The sequence below is a fragment of the Corapipo altera genome, unplaced genomic scaffold (genome assembly GCF_003945725.1).
Source record: "Corapipo altera isolate COAL_440 unplaced genomic scaffold, ASM394572v1 2b, whole genome shotgun sequence".
Lineage (NCBI taxonomy): Eukaryota > Metazoa > Chordata > Aves > Passeriformes > Pipridae > Corapipo > Corapipo altera.
Window position 1 is genome coordinate 31,315,407 of NW_020884874.1, and position 20,041 is coordinate 31,335,447.

Consider the following 20,041-nt stretch of genomic DNA (forward strand, 5'->3'; position numbering starts at 1 on the left):
ACACTGTGTGTGCTACAGTGACCTTGTTAGCGATGAAAAGATTCCTTACAGCTCATGCCTGAAAGCAAAAGGGTTTCTCTAGGGTAAATAGTGGCAGTTTTTGTTGTCTGTGGCTTGCCTTGGTCCCGAGGCCTCATTGTTCCAAAGATTACCCCAGGTATGGATCGAAACCTCCCAGATTCCATTTGGTCTGCAGTGCTTAGTATTCCTTTATTCTCCAAGAACCTCTAAAGTAATTTCCAGTACCATGCTGTCCACAGAACTACTTTGTTTTTAGTTTTGTTTTAGTTCCTAATCTCTTTGCTTTTTCCCCATAATGACTTACCCCTTCCCTTTGCCCCCACACATCATCATCCCCATCTCTATTATTGTGCTAGGAAGTTATGGATGCTGCAGTATAAGGAATAGAAAAGTATGGGAAAGCTACACAAAGAAAATACATATTCAATGTGTCTGAAATTGACCTGAGATCTGTTTTCAGTTTCCTCAGAGACTACATGTTTTTGCTTTTATCTGGAAGGCACTAAGAAAAATAATTAAGCTATCTCTGTAAGCTGATGTTTTCATTGGCAATAGCTGAGGACCCTTATTCTGCACTAAAGTTATGACTTTGCCTTGGCAACATATTTAACAGCACTCTTTGCAGAAGAGCAATTTGCTTTCCACATCTGGACAATTGATGTGACAATTGCCTTTTGGCAAGGAGGAGCTCTCTCTGTATCTTCACAACCACTTGAAGAGTCTTGCTATGGCTGCGCTTCCCTGGCCCACCGGTGCTTACTGTTGAGCAAGCATATTTGAACTTACCCTTCCCATTCCCCTTTCCCCTTTCCTTTCCATTTCCCCTTCCCGTGTGGACCTATGCAGTTTCTATAATGTTTAGCCCTGAGGTGACAAATAACCCACCTAGATGTTTTATGCCTCTCCCTTGTTCCCACAGTATAATCTTGTGTGTGGCAATGCCTGGATGCTGGATCTCTCACAGGCCATCCTCAATCTGGGGTTTCTGACTGGTGCATTCATCCTGGGCTATGCTGCAGACAGGTACAGTATAGGCTCTGCTATCATTTGGTTTGCTGGCAGGTGATAGGTATGTGTCAACATCTTGGAGGTTTAATTCATTTTGCATAAACGTCCCCAACCTGTGTTAACAAAACCCAGCCAATGTAATCTTTGCTTCTATTTGGGCTGGAAACTTTATGCAGTCTTACTTACTGATCCTGTCTGGACCTTAAAATGTCATGAAATGAGCTTTTCTTGTGGTTTCCAATGTTTCCTGTGCACATCTGGACTCAGGAAGGGCAGAAAGACAGAGAAACTGAAAGGAAGCATTCAGAGGAGTTTCCTAGACTGGTATTTACTGAGGGATGTTTAAGAGGCACCACTGATGAAGCAAGCAGCTACTTGAAGAAAGAAGGAAGGGGCTCAGTGTGGTAACTCTCTTCGTTCACAGGCTGGACTCACATGCTTACGTCTGAGGTCATAGCTCCTGCCAATTGGTCCTCAATTCTGAGAGGGCTGGATGAAAGCAGGGAAAAGTCTCTCCTAACCTTACCAATTCTGTGATTCTTTGAAAAGACATGGGCAATATTCAGGCTTGAGTAGCTAACCTACTCCAGAGTGGGAAGCTCCCATAAGCTCTATTTTGCTCTGAAAGTAAAGAAGGGAGCCTAGTTTGTGCTTTTTACTCTATTTAACAGTAGTCAACCTATGCACTGACTGAGAGCACCACTGATTATTTCAATGGCAGAGTATTTTTCTTCAGTTCATAAAATACTTTCTTTCTGCCTGTTTTATTTTTCTTTCAAATCTGCAGTAATTAATAATAATAAATTATAGTACCATTTCTTTGCGGGCAGAAATACTTAAAGACTTATCCATAATGTCATCTCAGATGACGAATTTTGAACTAGCGAACAAAAGTACTTTTAAGGAAAACCTCATCTTTCCAAGTGATATGATAAAAAGGAAAAAGCAAGGCAGAAAGGAGGCCATGGCACTGACTAATTTAAGATATCTCTTCTCAGTGTCTGGCTGGGCAATTTGGCACTAGCGCCTTAAGAGTGTGAAAGAGCAGAGATATTATATCTAATTATTAAAATAAAATAATATATCTAGGAGTGTTTTTTTATTGAGCATAATGTAAGTACTGCAGAACTATGAATGTTGTACGTTGACAGCACTGGGGGAATGTGCTGCAGCCAGACCATTAGTCTCCTTGGCAGCACTCAAAAGAATGGACCTGGTTGAAAATAGCCTGGTTTTTGTCTTGTATTAATTCTTCTCATGAAACAAAATGAACAAGCAAATACTGTCACAAACACTTTATGGTAATATAAACAACTATATCAGTTTTCACAGTTTCTTCTTCTTAAAAAAACAATGGAGAAAAGATCTAGTTTTGTTCCAGGACACAGTTCCTATGAAACTACAGGGAGATTTTTTTTTTTAATTATGGCTTACCTTGGGCACATAATTATGTTTCTTGCTGGAAAATGAGACTCATGAATACATTAGGCAGACTTTGAAAAGAAACAGTCGAAACCTAAACAAAACCTAGAAAATCACATGGAGCAGTTAAAGTAGAAATGATTGACTTTCATACAGCTGGCTCCAATTATTATTAGGAGACTAATGTGCGAAAACAGAAATTCCCAACAGAAGTTACCCTTGTCCAAAACCCGATCAGATCAAAAACCTGAATTGTAACATATGTGTCATAGTTTAGGTACAAAAAGACAATCAGTTTTCTAAAACAAAAGGGGTCCTGATGAGGACATCACCAGTTTTAAAATTAGTGACGTAAAGATAGTGACAGCTACCATTGGGAAAAGAGTTCTGTATTCCAAGGGCCAACCTTACAAAGTTTTAAAGAACCACCCTTTGGAAAAGGCTGGTGTCAAAAAGGCACTTTCAGATCTAGCATTAAAATGAAATATCAGGGGAAAAAAAAGAAAAAACTTTCTGTCTTTTCATGATGTTCACTTTCTTTTCCTTTTTCAACAGATATGGCAGAATCCTCATCTACCTGCTGTCCTGTCTCGGGGTTGGGATATGTGGTATCATAGTGGCATTTGCACCAAATTTTACTGTATTTTTGATCTTCCGTTTTCTCCAAGGCGTGTTTGGCAAGGGAACCTGGATGACATGCTACGTGATTGGTGAGAGCTGTAATCTTCTTTCTTTCCTGGTTAGGAAAAGTGAGGAATTTTTGGAGTACAAACAGTCTGACTATATCTGTTCTGTATATTTTTTCTTGTTATCAAAGCACTGGCCCTGGTGTCAGCAGACAGTGAGTATCCCAAGTCCATCCTAGTTAATGCATTTGTTCTCCAACAATTAAGAGGTGAAGGAACGGAATATGCATATATAAAGGTTTTCTTATTACATAGGAGATCACCAAGATGATAAAAATCTACAGATTAAGCCCCAAATAAACTGGATTCACAAACAAGGACATGGTTAATTTTGGCAGTCTGAACATCTTCCACAGGTGCTAAGAGGAATTAACTGCTTTTCCTCACCGGGAGGACAGATGCTTGATCGCTGCTTTCGTTCTTTAGCTTAGATACTTCAATTAGTGTCAGACTGAACTCCAGGGTCCATATTAAGATTATTATTTCCTGAAAAGGGAAAAAGAAGGAAGCATATTTATAAATAGCATCAAAAGAGCAGGGTTACAGAATCTTTGATGGATTATAGCCTATCAGTCTACAGTCTATAGCAGTGAAGCTCCTCACATAGTAAGCTTACTTTTCACGAGAAAAGGATATTGTTTTGGCATCTTGAATGACTGTCAGGTTCAGAAAGGCAGCCATAGGGCATGAAAGAGCAAGACACTGAGGAAGGCATCTACTAGAGACGGAATGTCAGATTTACTTAAAAAGAAAATCAGCCATTCAAAAATAGCAGCCATTATCTGCTATGATAATCCAAAACACAGTGAAAACATCATTATATAGTGCAAAAACTTGTCTCATTGGTGTTTTCTGTGAGGCCTGTGACAACTTTTTAAAATTCCTAGCGGAATTTAGAGGAATGAGAGCAGAATTGCAACCAGATATAAACAGACACAGTGAGACCTGTGACCACTGTGGTGATGTATGTGCAAACATTCCTATCTAGTCCTCTTAGCATCTAAAGCCCAGAAGCACCTTGTTTTTCAGGACAAAGTTACACTGCTGAGCAGCTAAAGTCCAAGATCCACTGAAAGGACCAGAACTGCTTAATTTTAAACTGAGATCTTATCCTGAATCTTTGGCAAGTGCTCTAACCAGCAAAATGTTTTATGGCAGACCCATGGCATCCTTAAAATGTCCAAGCTTTAACAGTACAGAATGGTTTTCAATGCTTAGATCAGACTGCCTGACTTTAGGGAGAGGTTCTGAGATATGACATTCTGAGGCACAGTATATTACTGCAGCCCTGAGCAAGGTGCATAACTCTGGGAGAGAGTGATTCCCTCTAAATTCCTTCAGGGATCTACTCTTACATTCTGGGATCCCCCAGAGTATTTACCAACCTAATATCTTTTAAGAGGCATATACAGATTATAGGTTTGGTTGCACAAGGAAGATGGTTGCCATTAATACATCCCCAAAGCTGTTGATCTGTGTTTCAGGCTGCCTCAAGAACCTCCCTTTGCTTTTATATACAATCCAGCTCTTCCTGGGACACTGTAAGCAGCTATGTTTAGGCAATTAAGTTGCCCCTGAGCTATGCAGACATGATGAATGGTTAATGAAAATAGTCATGGTGTCATATTTCTCTGCATTGCCAGCTGAAACAAATCAATGTTACCTGTAAAATTGTTTTTCCTTTAGTAAAATAAATTAAAAAAGTGTTTTCTGTGTACTGTAAGCCAACATAAACCCCTCTGCTTTATTCTGAAGCCTACGTAGTGGTGATAGTTTTGGAACAAGCAAGAGACACTTCTTTGTACATTGCTCATCTCAACTGTGGATGTCCTGTCCACGGGTTTGCATAGGTTTCAGAGCAATCAGACACATTCACAAAATAAAAAATCTGTCAAAAGATTTTTTTTAAAAAAGGCTATAATCATTCTAGGAAATAAACCAAGCTGAATCATACTTTAGCCCTCAGAGCAACCATCTATACCAGCTATTAGATATGGTTAAACTCTCTTCCTCCTTGTCCATATCACCTGCTGGATGGAGTCCCTACCTGAAAGATCCTCTTGTCTGGAGCATGTGCTAAAACTGTACTAAGGAGACTACTAACCATTTCCCACTACCCATGATCATGATGCAGTGTTAAACCCCTCTTCTGGCCCCATGTAATTCAGTAGTAAACATGCAGTCAGAAAACCCTCCAACTGAAGAATGGTGGGTGAACTGATGAGGAGATGTCACCTGTGTTGGCCCTGAACAGCCTTGGTGACATGCTTACACTGCTGAAAACAAGATGCTGGGCTAGACAGACCTGTGACCTGATACAGTACTATTTTTCCTTGTGTTCCACCTCTAATATTCTTCTTTAGAATTAAGTTTGTTTCTATGCTGTTTGTTTTGGCTTTCTCTCTGCTCAGTGACAGAGATCGTTGGTTCCGATCAGAGGATTGTTGGAATCGTGATTCAGATATTCTTTACCCTGGGGATTATGATTCTCCCTGGAATTGCATACTTGATTCCCACCTGGCAGGGAATCCAGCTGGTCATTTCACTACCCAACTTCATCTTCCTGCTCTACTACTGGTAATGTTGCAGTCATTGCTCTTGTTATTATTGCTATTGCTATTCAAGCACCTAAAGACTCGTGTTATGGTCCCAAGTCTTCAGAGTGGAAGATGTTGTAGATTATATGAAGAAGGTATTTGCATCTTGTTGATTTTGGCATTTGTAATTCTTTATCAGTGAATCGCAGACATACATTACTTTTACTTTTCTACCCAGAGTTTGCCTCTCTGATCAGCTACAGCTGGTCCTTCACCACAAACCCTGTTCTGCTTATAAGGTTAACTTGACCAAAGTCTTCTTTTCCCATCAACCATGTGTTCCCACCTGTACCTCTCATTACCTATTCAGTTCAGGTCTGAACTTGCCCTACAAGTCCCAATGAGAAAGTGGAATGCTATGCCATGATAAACACCTGTCTCGGTGTGGTTGTCCTTTGGGCTGGATCCAGCAAAACTAACCCACATACCCTCTTCCTACACATTGTTTCCTTAAATGTTGCCTGCTGTGAACTTTTAAATTGTTAATCGTCTCAACTCTAGGCTAGCAGAAACTGAAACACCCATTGGTGGTATTGCTTTGTGTTCAATTTATAAAATATGTATACATTTGTGTGTGTGTCTATCTTATATACAGCTAGAAGTTTCCTGATCTGCCAATACCTGTTACTATGTGTGCTTAGTGTTGGCTTTTATTGTTCACTGCTGTTCTACAGGCACCTTCTTTGCTTGTTGGGTGTCATACTTTTGACAAACATTGTGCAAATACAATAGTTAGATTTCTTATTTTTCAGCTTTGCTGAGTATTGATATAGTCTATTTTCTTCTTTCTTGCCCACAAGGATCACATATTTTACAGGAGACTGACTGGAAAAGCAGTCCTCAAAAGAGTTTCTATATCACAAAAACTGAAAAATGATGTATTTTGTGTTAACACAGAGTAAAAGACAAAAGACTTTGGTTTACTCATGATAGTACAGGGTAAAACCTCTATTTATGAATTCTGTGTTCTTACAGGGTGGTTCCTGAATCTCCACGTTGGCTCCTTACACGCAAAAAGGGGGAGAAAGCATTAAAAATCATGCGCAACATTGCAAAACACAATGGAAAATTTCTCTCACCACATTACTCAGAGGTACAGTCATCTGTTTGAGCTAGAGGATTTTCTAAGCTGTGTTCTTTTTAACACAACAGACACTGTTTTTAACACAACAACACTGTGATGTGTCACACTAGGACAAGTTTGTCAGTCCCACACTTACTTTGTTAATTGCAAGATGGTAAAAGTGAACTGGCTGGAATTATATGGGCTGAAAAAAAGAAATTTGTAAAACAATTAATCAGGTCTTTCATTTGCAACACTCCTAATTTAAAATATTGTGGGAAATATCAGAAACTAGCCTGAGGGGCAATGGTATTTCACAGCAGATGCTGTGAGTGCTGACAGAGAGTGGAGATACCAGGATCCACTTTCCTGGCTCCTTTTCTAGAACTTCCTTTTACAGCTCAAAGAGAAGATGAAATTAGAATTTAAGTGTAAATTTACTTCCATCCCAGTAGGGGAAAAATATGTCACAGAATTCACGATTGAGAAAGATCTTTCTGAGATTGCTGTTTACAAAATAGGGCAATATATGTTACAGTCCTTTGGCATGTGATCTTGATAGAAAGGACTGATGCATTTCAAATAATACTGTTGTGTTATTGCAGCATTTGGCTTCTTCTGTGCTGGGTAGCAATGTTTGGCTCTCAGACCATGATTACTGTGGCATTGGCCTTATGGTTGAGTGACAACAAATGTGGACAACTAGAATGATCATTAAGGTCCCTTCCAATCCAAGCCATTATATGATTCTAAGATTCCTGTGCTGGAGACTCCAGAGCTGGATGCAGTATTCCAGAAGGGGTCTTACCTGAGCGGAGCAGAGGGGCAGAATGACCTCCCTTGACCTGCAGGCCATGCTGCTTTTGATGCAGCCCAGGTTACAAGTGGCTTTCTGGGCTGAAAGTGCACATTGCTGGGTCATGTCCAGCCTCTCATCTACCAGCACCCCCAAGTCCTTCTCAACAGGCCTGCTCTTGATCTGTTCATTCCACTGCTGTGTTGATATTGGGGGTTGCTCCAACCCAGGTACATCACCTTGTAGTTGGCCTTGTTAAACTTCGAGAAATTACAAAAGGACATAAACCTGTTGAAACAAATCCAGAGAAGGGCCATGAAGATGATCAGAGGGCTGGAGCATCTCTCCTATGAGAAAAGGCTGAGAGAACTGGCGTTGTTGAACTCAGAGAAGTGAAGTCTCTAGAGAGACCTTAGAGCACCTTCTGGTACCTAAAAGGGTCCTACGAGAGAGCTGGAGAGGGACTATTGTCAAGGGCATGAAATGACAGAATAAGGAGGAATGGTTTCAAATGGACAGAGGGCATTTTTAGATTAGATATTGGAAAGAAATTCTTCACTGTAAGGGTGGTGAGGCACTGGAACAGGTTTCCCAGAAAAGCTGTGGATGCTCCATCCCTGAAAGTGTTCAAGGCCAGGCTGGATAAGGCTTTGAACAACCTAGTCTAGTAGAACATGTCCCTGCCCATGGCAAGGGTGCTGGAACTAGGTGATCTTTAATGTCTCTTCTGATCCAAACCATTCTATGATTCTGTGAATTATTGTCTTTGACTGGGGCATATACACCAGTGAGATTCTCACATCCTGGTCAGCATTAACCAGTGCTGAGTGTGGCCCAAGACATGTAGCCGGAAGCTTGTGCTGCTGCAGCTTCCCCTCCACATTCATCCCTGCATTGCTACACCCACTTCCTCTCTATAAATACTGGCATTTTCAAAGCGTCATGACATAAAGAAGATGTGTGTTTTTCCCTGTTTTTTGTTTTAAGTTATATTTAATTTTTTTTCAAAAGTATCCATGCTCATGACCTTAAGCTACTCACAGCTGCAGCAGATTAACCTCCACACATACAGATTTGTACTGGATCTGTTCCTGGGGCCTTTTTAATGTAGAATGCCTGTCATCCTTTTTGCTGTGCCTGGAGGAAAGAAAGCATCTCCAGGAAGCACATTAATAATGGAGCAAGTGTATTTCTCACATTAACTCATGTCAGTCTTCTCTTTCATGAAGCAACTCCAGAATTTCTGGGTAAGTGCTGCAGGTGTGGAGAGACAGGGAGAAGTGAGAAGTGATAGGCATTATCCATCAACGCACTTTGTCTCATATTTTCTAATACGTCTGTATGAATTTCATTGGCCAAGTCCCTTACATGGTTCTGGATGTAGCAGCTTTGAGTTTTTGTTGGCATGCAGAAACCACAGATGACCTTTGTAGGAAAAAACAATTGCTTCTTTTGCTCTGTGAATTATGACACTAGTACAGTTCAACTCCAAACAGAACTCATTAAGTGTAAATTATAAACTCCTTTTTTCCAGTTGCTCATATTTATCCTAGCATGGGGATTTTTTTCAAACTAATTTTCTAATTCTTGGTCTCTGTCCAAAACCAGAATGAACCACAACTAGTTGAGTAGGAGCTCCTTTTTAAGATAGTTGTGGATCAACCCCCCCTCCCTTTATACACAGATACATATTTTTTCCTACTATGTAGACATATCTAGACCTTTCTTTTATACATTAACATACATATGTAAGTGTTATAAATATGCACGGCTGTACTGTCCCGTGCAGAATTAAGCATGTGTAGAACTATATATCTTTTAAAATTATTGTGGAAAATCTGATATGTAATTTTGCTGAAACATGAAATTGTGAGGGCAGTTGGTTATAAAACTTCATCTGGGGTTTTCAGATGCTGTATCTTTGGAAATGTGGGCCCTGTCCCTGAATTCCTAACTAGACTGACGTGAATAGCAAAGCTCTCCTTAACTTCAAAGAACAAAAAGAGGATTTTTTTCCCTATGAAGAAAGAGTTGACTTTCCATAGTGATTTTTTTCTTCATCCATAAAGAAGTGCTCAGTCATGCTTAGAGTTATTATGACTTTATTGAGACTTATAAATATAAGTAGCAGTTGTGCTGAATTTATCTTTAGTCCTTTAGAAAACTAAAACCATATTTGCACAAAGTCACAACTGATGGCTCGCAGCCTGTTCTTATAAACAACAGACATGGCAGCTTTATAACCCTACTATGAGAGAGTCCAAGGGCAGTGTAGAAACCCAGCAACCTCACCCTGCCTCACAAAGGGCTCTGGCATGCAGCAGAAGTGGTAGTGATTTGAAGAAATCTTCTGTTTCTAGTTGCAGTAGAAAAGCAAGAGGGAGTAGAAAGGAAGTTCAAACAAATATGGGGCTTCTCTGTCTTAAAAAGCTTTCAGTTATGAAAAAGTCATGTGTAAAAACATTCAGCCAAATCTCACTGAAAACCAGCTGTGCCACCTTATGATATAAAAAACAAATAAAGGTGAAAGCTTTGGACATAGCCCTAGCTGGGCCAACAAGACCCTCGGGCAATGCCTTTGGCTTTACCTGTGTTCTCATCCTGGATCTGCATGTTCCCTTCTGCTTCTATATCCTTTCACCCATGTCTCCCCACCAGCTGGGATCATTTGCCTGGGTTCCTGCACCTGCTTGGGCAGCAGAGAGGGTTTTGCTCCTCTGCTCTCTTAGGCTTCCTGTCAGGAGGGGGCAATAGCTGAGAGTCAAAGCAGCCAGGCTGCCTGAAATCCTCCTAAAAACGGTGCAGCAGCTTTAAGCCCATATTTCCCACAGCTACTTTGAGAGCTGATGGCAATCCCAGCTGTACCTGCTAGTTCTTGGGCAGTATCATGGTTTGTCCCTGCCTGAAACCACCTCTGCCTTATCTTCCTTGGCTCTTCCTCACCTGCCAAATGACCATATGAAAAAAGGGTTCTCACCTGGCTTGGACATCACAGTTAAAAACTGCTGGCCAGAGTTAAAAACAGCCTCCATCATGTGCCAAATCCCTTTTTGACCCTGCTAATATTTTGGCTCCACAGTATCTACAGTAGTGAACTAAAATAGGTAAACACAAACTGTGTGAAATTCTACTCTTTTTTGTTAGTGTTAAACCTTCTAACTAGTGATTTCATGGAGTGCCTCATTGTGACTGTATTGGAGGAAGTTGAGAACAGATTTATTATACTTTGTAGGCAGTATGAGGACCATTAATTCATACTTAGTAGCTTTATTTCTTCCAGAGTAAAAACCATGTTCAGCACAGTGCTTGGATATTTTAAGACACTCTGAATTTCACTAGTTGAATATTTTGAAGCACCTAAGCTTTGTCACAGATGTGCAGTTTCTCACTCCTCTCTTCTTCCTGCTGCCCAGCTGTGCCAGGAGTGATGTTCCCAAGCCCATTGCTTGCTGCTCACCCCCTCTCTCCTTGCTTCCTTCAGCCCATCACTTTGCTCTTCCTACCACAGTCCCCTCTCTTCCACCTCTGGTAGAAGGCAGTTCTGCTCCCAGTGGCCCTGATGTGACAATGACTGCTTATTGCCTTCCAAGAAAATCCAGGTCAACTTGTCTCAGTTTACAACAAGAAAATAATTTTTCCATTCTCAAGTTAAGATTGGGGATTTTTTTTTATTGATTTTTTGCATGATCATCATTAAGGAAAACCCACAGCCGTGTCCAGTTATCAGCTGTTCCCATATCTGTGCACTGCTCTGGAGTGCTATAAGCAGCAAACTGGCTCATCAACACCTTTACTCACTGGACTGGAATATTGGTGGTCACTGTGTTTACACAGGAACTCTGCTCCACTACCTGCCTGAGTGCTGACAGCTGACTACTGCTCGCTTGTCTCCTCAGATCACTGTTAGCAATGAGGAGGTCAGCAACCCTTCCTTTCTTGACCTGGTGAGAACTCCCCAGATGAGGAGGTGTACGCTCATCCTGATGTATGCCTGGTGAGTGCCCATGTCAGTCCAATTTGTTACCAGGGTGGTGGATTTTAAAGAAAGATTCCCTTGTGACTTTTAGGGTCTCTCCAGCTGCTTGCAATCATTTGTTTGCCTATCAACACTTTTTTCCCTTTGCTGTTTAGGTTTGCAAGTGCCCTGATCTACCAAGGGCTTGTCATGCGCCTAGGAATTGTCGGTGGAAACCTCTACCTAGACTTCTTCATCTCAGGAGCTGTGGAGCTGCCTGCTGCTTTCCTAATTATAGTGACAATTGATCGCGTTGGCCGGCGCCTGCCCTTTGCAATAAGCAACATCGTGGCAGGCATTGCATGTCTCATTACTGCCTTCTTGCCAGAAGGTAATTCCCTTCCCAGTGTCAAGCTCTTCAGGTCAGTGATTTCCCTCTGACACCTAAGCAAGGCCAGCAAGCAACACGAAACTGCACATTTCCCCCTGGTCCCCACCTCTGTGCATCCCAGAAGAGCTGCCACATGCTGAGTGGATGCTGGCTGCCCCATTCTCCTCCTGTGACAGCTCCCCCAACACAGGTCATGGCAATTCAGGCACAGAGGGTGTGGTCACCACGTTGCCTACTCGATCTGCCAGCATCATTTTCTATCTGTTAGAAATGTACAGAGGTCCTACTGGGACAACAGGAACTGAGGACTGACTACCTGATCTGCTGGAGCTTGGGCTGTCACAAGAGAAGGAAACAAAGAGCACCATCAGGGAATTACTCTGGCAGGACACCTTCCTCCAGCACATTCATGTATTTTGGGCCGTACCATGCGCTGAGCATGGAGCATCAGGTCCAGGGTTAGAGCAGGAGCATTGTGTGGGGGTGATATGGCCTGAGTGGGAGGTAGAAAGTGGTGGCCTGGGGCCAGCAGCATGCTGCCACCAGCCTTCTCTCAGCAGTGAAGTGCTGAGGGGACCCTGCCAAGGTAAGGAGTGGGCAGCCTAGGGATTAAGATACTTGCAGATGGGACACACCTGAGGTCCAACTCCTGCTTTCAAGAAAAGCCTGTTTGTACAGATGGAAAAAGCTGCAGCAGCAGCTTGTGAGAGCCCCATCACTCTGGGCTGCTCATACAGTTCGAGTCCCCTGGCAGAGGAAGGAACCACATGGACATCACCCTCACCAAGGGGATCTGATGGACTGAGGGGATGCCAAGGAGACAATGTAGATTTATTTTGTTCTTTCCAGCCTTTGCTTTTCTTACACATTTTGAAAACAAAACTTTTCAGGGCAAAGGCAGTGTCTTGCAACATGGGATGAAATCTGATGGGGATTTGTTTGGTTGTTTTGGAAGGGAAATAGTGTCTCAATTTTGGTTTAGAGCAAACTGAAATGTTTTCTTGTTCTTCCTAGTGAAGTTTTGAGAAAACATAATCATTGGCAGCTCTCTCTAGTGACAAAGTTCCCCTTTGTACTGGTTTCAGGCATGTTATTTTCACTTGCCTCCCTGTCTACCTAGTTGTGTTTAGACCATACCCACAAGAGCCTGAGCAGAACCAGGAGAGATGGGCAGAGCCAACAGGGCAGCGTCAGGTCCCTGTGCCAGTTGTGTCAGGTATAAAGACAAGCACCAAGGAAAGGAAGGGGAGGATGGCCAGGAGTGGCATTATTAGGAGTGTGTCTAATGTGCAGTGGCTAGACAAATTACAAAGAGTAGGTGATCAGCTCTAGGGAGAATTATTTTACTACAGCACCTCTGGAGATTTTTAAAAGATGTGTAGATGTGGCACTTAGGGACATGGTTTGGCAGTAGACTTGGCAGTGCTTGGTTAATGGTTGGACTCAATGATCTTGAAGGTCTTTTCCAACCTAAATGATTCTGTGATTCTATGCAGTTTTAGAGGTAGCTTCCTTATGGTCAGAAGGCTTTGGGAGGTGACTCAGCATAATATCCCTCTACAAATAAATGCTCCTTTCTAGAGCACAATTTGGACATGGTGATGGAAGCTATAATGTTCATTTTCCCACCCATACTGTTATGCTCCCTAGCATCTTGAATCAGTCAACTCAAGTGATTTATAAGTCTTCAAAGCAGCCTCACATGACACTCAAAAGCAATAAATGCCAGTATAGATTGATATCTACAGCAGTGGCCTTTCAGTCTGATTTGTACTGATCCAATGTTCCTGTGGTATAACTTCTGCTGACAGGGCCTGGGGCTCTCAGAAATACTCTGCTGGTGTGGCAAAGGACACCTCAGTAGTGTTTCTTTTTGAATGAACAGATATCCCATGGCTCAAAATGACAGTTGCCACGCTGGGAAGACTAAGCATCACGATAGCTTTTGAAGTCGTCTACCTAGTGAACAGTGAATTGTACCCTACAACACTGAGGTACGTCAGAAGCTCCCACTAATCTTTCAGCTTTTCCCTCTGCTTTTCTGCATTTCCTATTTCACTGCTATTCAGTTAAACCTGATTTTCTCCAGAGTTTCCCAGCTGAATAGCCACTGCTCAGTGTGAATGGCATATGCTGATGAGATAATTTTGGAGCTAAGTCTACATTCTATTCTTTAAACTGCTGGTTAATCTGTTTGGTAGCACCTCTCTAATATCTGGTACTTTTTGTCTTTTCCAGAAACTTTGGTGTTTCCCTGTGTTCAAGTCTGTGTGACCTAGGTGGGATCATAGCCCCATTCCTGCTTTTCCGATTAGCAGCCATTTGGTTGGAGCTGCCTCTAATTATTTTCAGTAAGATCTGATTTAAAATGTACTTTCGATTTAAATATCTTCCTCCTAACAGAGCTTTTCTTCTGGGGCAAAATTAGTGTGTGGCCTCATCTTCCCCTCAGACCAGCCCCTCTCGACCTTCATGCCTAGAGCAAGAGGCTGAATGGCAAATGGGTGAAATGTGTGTGATTTCACCGCACAGTCTGGAAGAGCTCAGGTCTGCTTGGATAACTTTGCTGAAAGAACAGAAAAGAAACTATGCGAGGTGCTTTAAGACTGAGAAACCTTACAGCTAGGTTCTGTAATTGCAGAAAAGTAAGCTTAGACTGCCAAGAGTAGAGGTTGATGACCTTTAAAAAATACTTAGTTTTTTTGGTAAGTACAGTTATGAATATGGATGTTGTATTATCCATAACTTTTTATTCCTGTAAAATTCTTTCCCTCAGTTGCATTTTGGAAAAAAATAAGCCCTGAGGAGTAATTCTATGAAAAAAAAATAAATTATTTTCAACGAGGACATGGGAGTCTGTGGCTAAACCAGACTTCTAGCAGACAGATGTGATGGGGAAAAATCAAAATCAATAGAATAGACTAAGAAGGGAAATTGGTGCTAATGACAACTTTAGCTGAAAAGAAAATTGGAAAGACAGAATTTTGATTCCTATGATTTCCCTTTAGGGGAAATCAGCCTGCAAATGAACTTCTAGCCCTCAAGTGATTTTGTAGTGGGTTAAATTAATGTAGCATGAAGGTGTTTGACTAGAATAGGTTAATCAGAAATGGATTCACTTGAAAGATCTTAATTCAAACTTAATCTGAATAAACTTTTCTCAGTAGATAAGCCCTGAAAATAAAAAAAGTAACAATTTTCTTATTGCTTTTGTATTTCTTCAATGTCCATTGTAGGTATTCTCGCAGTTGTCTGTGGGCTCCTAGTATTGCTTTTACCAGAGACAAAAGGAATCTCATTACCAGAGACAGTGGAGGATGTGGAGCAGCTTTCAAGGTATGAGATATATTTTCTTACTTTTACTTGGGTGAGGTTTCCTGAGGATGTTCTCCTCCAACTTTACCAACTGTCACAAATTATTGAGGTTTTCCGAGCGTCAAAGTAAATTCCCTAGTTAGGTTGATGTTATGAGTGAGTGGCATTTTCCTCAAAAGAAACCTGAACTTTTCAGTACCACTTAGGAAGGCTGTAAAAAAATGCATGGGGATAAAATCTGTCTTTTTCTCATAGAGACAGAAAGTTGTCCTATGCATCTCTGGAAGCAGAAGGTGATAGTGTGCAAGAGAGAGATTGCGAAGCATAGCCTGTAACTTTCTGCTCAAGAAAACCATCCATTACCTCAATCAAAACATCTTATGAAGAAGGGTCTTTTATTATGGAAGCAATTCCACCATTTGTGACATCATTGAAAAGTCATATATGAGATGGATTTATAGCTAAAGAGTTGTAGGCACAGCTTTCCTATTCTGGGCAAGAGAGACTCTTCACTGCACTGAAGACATGCAGGGAACATTTACACCTTGGCTAACTATTTTGAGGACATAGTGCTATACATTAATGTTTCAAGCAGAGGCTTTGGATATTACATCAACAATTTTTGCCTGATTCAAGGTGCAAACTAAAGAAAGAGGAAGTGTTCTGTGTAAAAAGTAAATGTTTCAGTACTGCAGCTTGGACTACAACTTGAACTACATATTTTCCTACTTCTTGCACATTTATACCCCTCTCCCCTTCTGTTTCTTCAGTCATTTTGGAAAATGTGGCAAGAAAAAGAAACACCAGGACACCAGCTCTTATATTTGACCTTTGAAGGACAGCACTGAGCAAAGAACTGTGTTCTCATATCCAGAATTTGTTCTCCACCTGCCACCACTTCAAAATCTGCTGCAGAATATGGATTGAACTTCATATTATTCTTCTAAGCATAAGGACATTTAAAACAAGTAGTGTATTTTTCTATGAATATGGAATAAATACTTTTTTTTCTGAGTACGCTATTTGCAAGAAGAGACTACTAAGTGGTTCTTGGGAGAGAACAAGAGAGCTGTAAAAAGATGCACTATCCAGCTCAGTGAGCTTCTATTTATTTCTTTATCTAATGGAGCCATTTGTTTATTTCTTTTGTTAGGCTACACATTTGGATGGGGAGGGTTTGAAAAGGTACTGCTAGTTTAAGGTGTAGACGACTTTGAGGAGGAGAGGATGAGTACTTCAACCCATTCTCAGTTGCTCCTGAAGAATCTGGACAAATAGAAGATATGATGGCTCAGGAAGGAGGGCAGTGATCAGGGTGGCTCTTTCTCTCATTGGGAGGTGTGGGAATCAGCAGTGTGCATCAGGAGAATGTCTCTCTGGTCTGATAGTCATCCACATGGACCCTTTGCAACAAAAGCCCTGCCTCTCTCCTTGTTCAAGGGCTTTCTGAAATGTGGCAGCAGTCCTCTTCCTCACCTTTCCATGGCTTTATGTAAGGGTCATACCCCGCACAGGGCACTAGCTCTACAGGTCAGATTGTCCTGCTGCTCATTAGTGCCTTCCCCCAGACCCAGCTGGGGTACATGACACTCTATTGTCCTGTCCCCTGGCCAGTGACTGCCATATGTCTGAGGGAAGGGCTTCTGCCTTCTCTCCCCTGTTGGATGCTTTTCCAAACTCCTCTTTCAAGAGCATTTCTAAATCATGCTTTCTGCCCATCCCTACAAACCAAATTCCTTCACCCTCACCGCGGCCAAGGTAACTGCAATTTCTGTATTCTGTTCATTATTATTATTTATCATCTTTCTGTCTTGGAGGTAAATTGTTTGGGTTGTTGACAAGGGTGTCTTGGGAACATGGGCAAGGATGAGACAGGAGCTTTGGTTAAAGAAGGAAGTGTTAGCTGATCCCAGCTGTTTGAAGCTGACACAGAGCAGACCAGCTTGACTCTCTTGCTCTGCAAGCAGATACCAGGGGCAGACTGCCTTCCCTTTCTGCTGTATGACCTTCATCGAGCATTAGGTCCTGGCCACTGACTGGTAAACAATACACCCCTTCCCTGTAAGGACTTGAAAAGATATGTTGTTCAAAAGGTATCCTGTTACCAACAGAGAAATAAACAAACAAAAGAAAGTCAATGAGGTCTTGTAAAGGGCCATGTAAGCTCAGAAAATAACTTATTTGGCATAAACAAATATAGGACTGAGTTTTGAAGGTTCATACCACAAATAAGTAGCACTACATTACAGTAGGTGAAACTGAATGATTACTGCTCCAGTCTCACCATCCTAAGAACATATATAGGCAGGTGCCCTCACAGGAGGATTTCCTGTGGTGAGGAATATACTGTGCCTTTCAACAATTCCAAACTCTCCCTGCCTTTTCACAGCAACTGCCCTTATCACTAGCTTTGCTGGAGGAAAATAGGACCTTTAATACTAATCTCAGGCTAATGTTTGCATACTTTAGGCAGTTAGTGATAAAGGCCTGTCTTTCAAGGCTGTTTCTAACTTCCTCTGAGGCACAGTAAAGGTCAATGGGATGCTTAGCAGAAGTCAGTAAAGACTGAAAGATATGAAACTAAACAAGCATCTCCCAATATATCTGGCTAATCTAGAAGACAACCCCAAACTAGAGCTACTGCTACAGGGGAAAAACTTCTCCTACATCAACAATCTTCTGTAGATAGCTGAAGGCAATGTCCCAAGGCTGACTGGCAGAGACCAGTGTTGAACTGGAAGCTGCGGGCTTGCCCTGGCCAGGTGCTGTGTCTCAGTGCAGGGTGGAGGGTGCAGGCACCTGTGTGCAGAACTCAGCCTTGCCTTCCCTGCACCCAGCCAGTTCACACTGCAGGCATGACCCTCAGAGAGTCAGGGGGAAGCAATCAGATGTGATGCATTTATTTGCTAAAAATTCATTTTGTAAAGGACAGCAGAAAAAAGCCTCTGTATATGTTTTGACTGCTAAAATGATAGTTGGTAGTGGCTTCCAGTGAACCTTGTATTTGGTAATTGCTCCTGTGCTAACTCTTATCCCTAACAGAGGAATTTTGTAAGTCAAAAAATCCTCCCATCTCTATGAACCTTTGTGTTGGGTTTAAGCTGTTGTGGGTGAGGGAGGACAGATGAGGTGGTGGAAGCAGAGGGAGAGCTTCAGCATGGAGGAACCCCAGGGGAAACCAGCTGCACGGAGGTGCATGCACCAGGTTATGCAGACTACTGTACAGGATGCTGGTTTAAAAAAAAGTTATTCTAAATTTGTATGTGCCTCAAACCACTTTATACATATGGGAAAGTCCTATAAACTTCTCAGGAGGCACATCAGTATTCTTCTGAGCACGAGTTGACACTAAAATGACTGTTGTGACCCTGCTAACCCAGTGGGAGGCACCTCTTCAAGTAGGGACCAAACACTGTAGGTTACAGTTATCTTGCATTAGAGGCTCAGTGAGAGATGTGGGGTACACAGCAGACAAAGGATCACCTTGCCATCACCAAAGGCACATGAACAACCTGACCACAGAAACCCAGGAGCTGTGTTCTTGCCGCCACCAAAGAGGTTCCTTGGACCAACAAAATGGTGAATGTGCTATTTGCTCAAATGTGCTGCTGCCACCAAATATACTGGGTTACTTCATCTAGTTTGTGCAAATGGTTACTGATAAGTGGCAATTTTTATTGCCGCTGACACCCTTGCAGAAGGAAAGGCTATGAAATGGCACTTCTGTAGCCACTCAGGCATGTCCAGGCATTTCTAGATAGTTTGGGTAGGACAGCAAGGCCACTGGTTTCTCTGTCTACAAGCCAGAGAATTAACAAGGTATTAACCACGCCTTCATGAATTCACTACTGAGAGCTTAACAAATAAAAGACCAGGCTGCAACACAGAATTTCTCTTGTCAGGAAAGTATTGTACAGATTTCTTGGCTAACTTAGTGATCAAAGTGAATATATATGGAAAATATACAGGAGGATATTTGTGCTCAGTGAACACTGCTGACCAGATAGGTGAGTGCACTGTGCTTTATCAGAGCTGTTCCCACTCAGGAAGGCAATGCCCTGAGAAGATTGCATCTCCTAGAGTCAGACTCCAGATGTAGAACAGATTCCAGATGTAAAAGCTTCAAAAATCATCCTGCCACCTTACTATGCTTTATAGTTCTCATCTTCCTTTAAGGCTGTGGGGAGAAAAAGAAAAAAAAAGAAAAAAAAAAAAAAGAGGATGTTCTTGGGATGCAACCCATCTCTTTTGTATGTACATACCTACGAAAAATTAAGACAATTAAAAAATGACACATAGCTTGGCATGCCTGGGAGTGGACCTCCTCACTGCAGAAAATGGACAAGACAAATCCCACCCCAGGAAGTAGCTGTGTTACTTGGAGTACACTCAGCACACCCTGGGGATGCAGAAAGGACCCCATGCAGAACTAGGAGTCCCCACATGCCTGTAGAGTGCTCCCTAGCTGATACGCAAGGGGTGCAGGGTGAGAGCAGGGGTTCATAGCTAGCAAGTGTTTGACTTTCGCAAGTATGAGTCGAGCTTTCCCTAGAAAGCATTTCTAAAGGTTTAAGCTTTCATTTCTTGTATCCACAGACATGTGTACGTGATTTTCTTTTAGAGTAGAAAAATGTACATCTAACAGTTATGTAGTCAGATAAAGTTATACAATTAAATAAATGGGTACTATTGACAACACAATTTTATAGAATGTTAAATGCATTGTCATTACTTGCAGCATGGATTGACAGCTATTTCTCTGACTTTACTATGGACTAACTTTAGGA

The 20,041-nt window shown here is 41.8% G+C and overlaps 1 protein-coding gene across 1 annotated transcript in view; it reads left to right on the forward strand.

Moving 5' to 3' along the window:
* The window catches only part of SLC22A3 (solute carrier family 22 member 3), a 28,261-nt gene extending 8,815 nt beyond the window's left edge, over positions 1-19,446 (forward strand). The window contains exons 3-12 of the mRNA XM_027670099.1: positions 941-1,044; positions 3,007-3,161; positions 5,549-5,714; positions 6,710-6,827; positions 11,490-11,587; positions 11,725-11,939; positions 13,825-13,933; positions 14,178-14,290; positions 15,176-15,275; positions 16,025-19,446. Of these exons, the coding sequence (XP_027525900.1) occupies positions 941-1,044; positions 3,007-3,161; positions 5,549-5,714; positions 6,710-6,827; positions 11,490-11,587; positions 11,725-11,939; positions 13,825-13,933; positions 14,178-14,290; positions 15,176-15,275; positions 16,025-16,082 (1,236 nt within the window). The 3' untranslated portion in view covers positions 16,083-19,446. The remainder of the gene's footprint in view (positions 1-940; positions 1,045-3,006; positions 3,162-5,548; positions 5,715-6,709; positions 6,828-11,489; positions 11,588-11,724; positions 11,940-13,824; positions 13,934-14,177; positions 14,291-15,175; positions 15,276-16,024) is intronic.
* Positions 19,447-20,041: the final 595 nt, after the last annotated feature.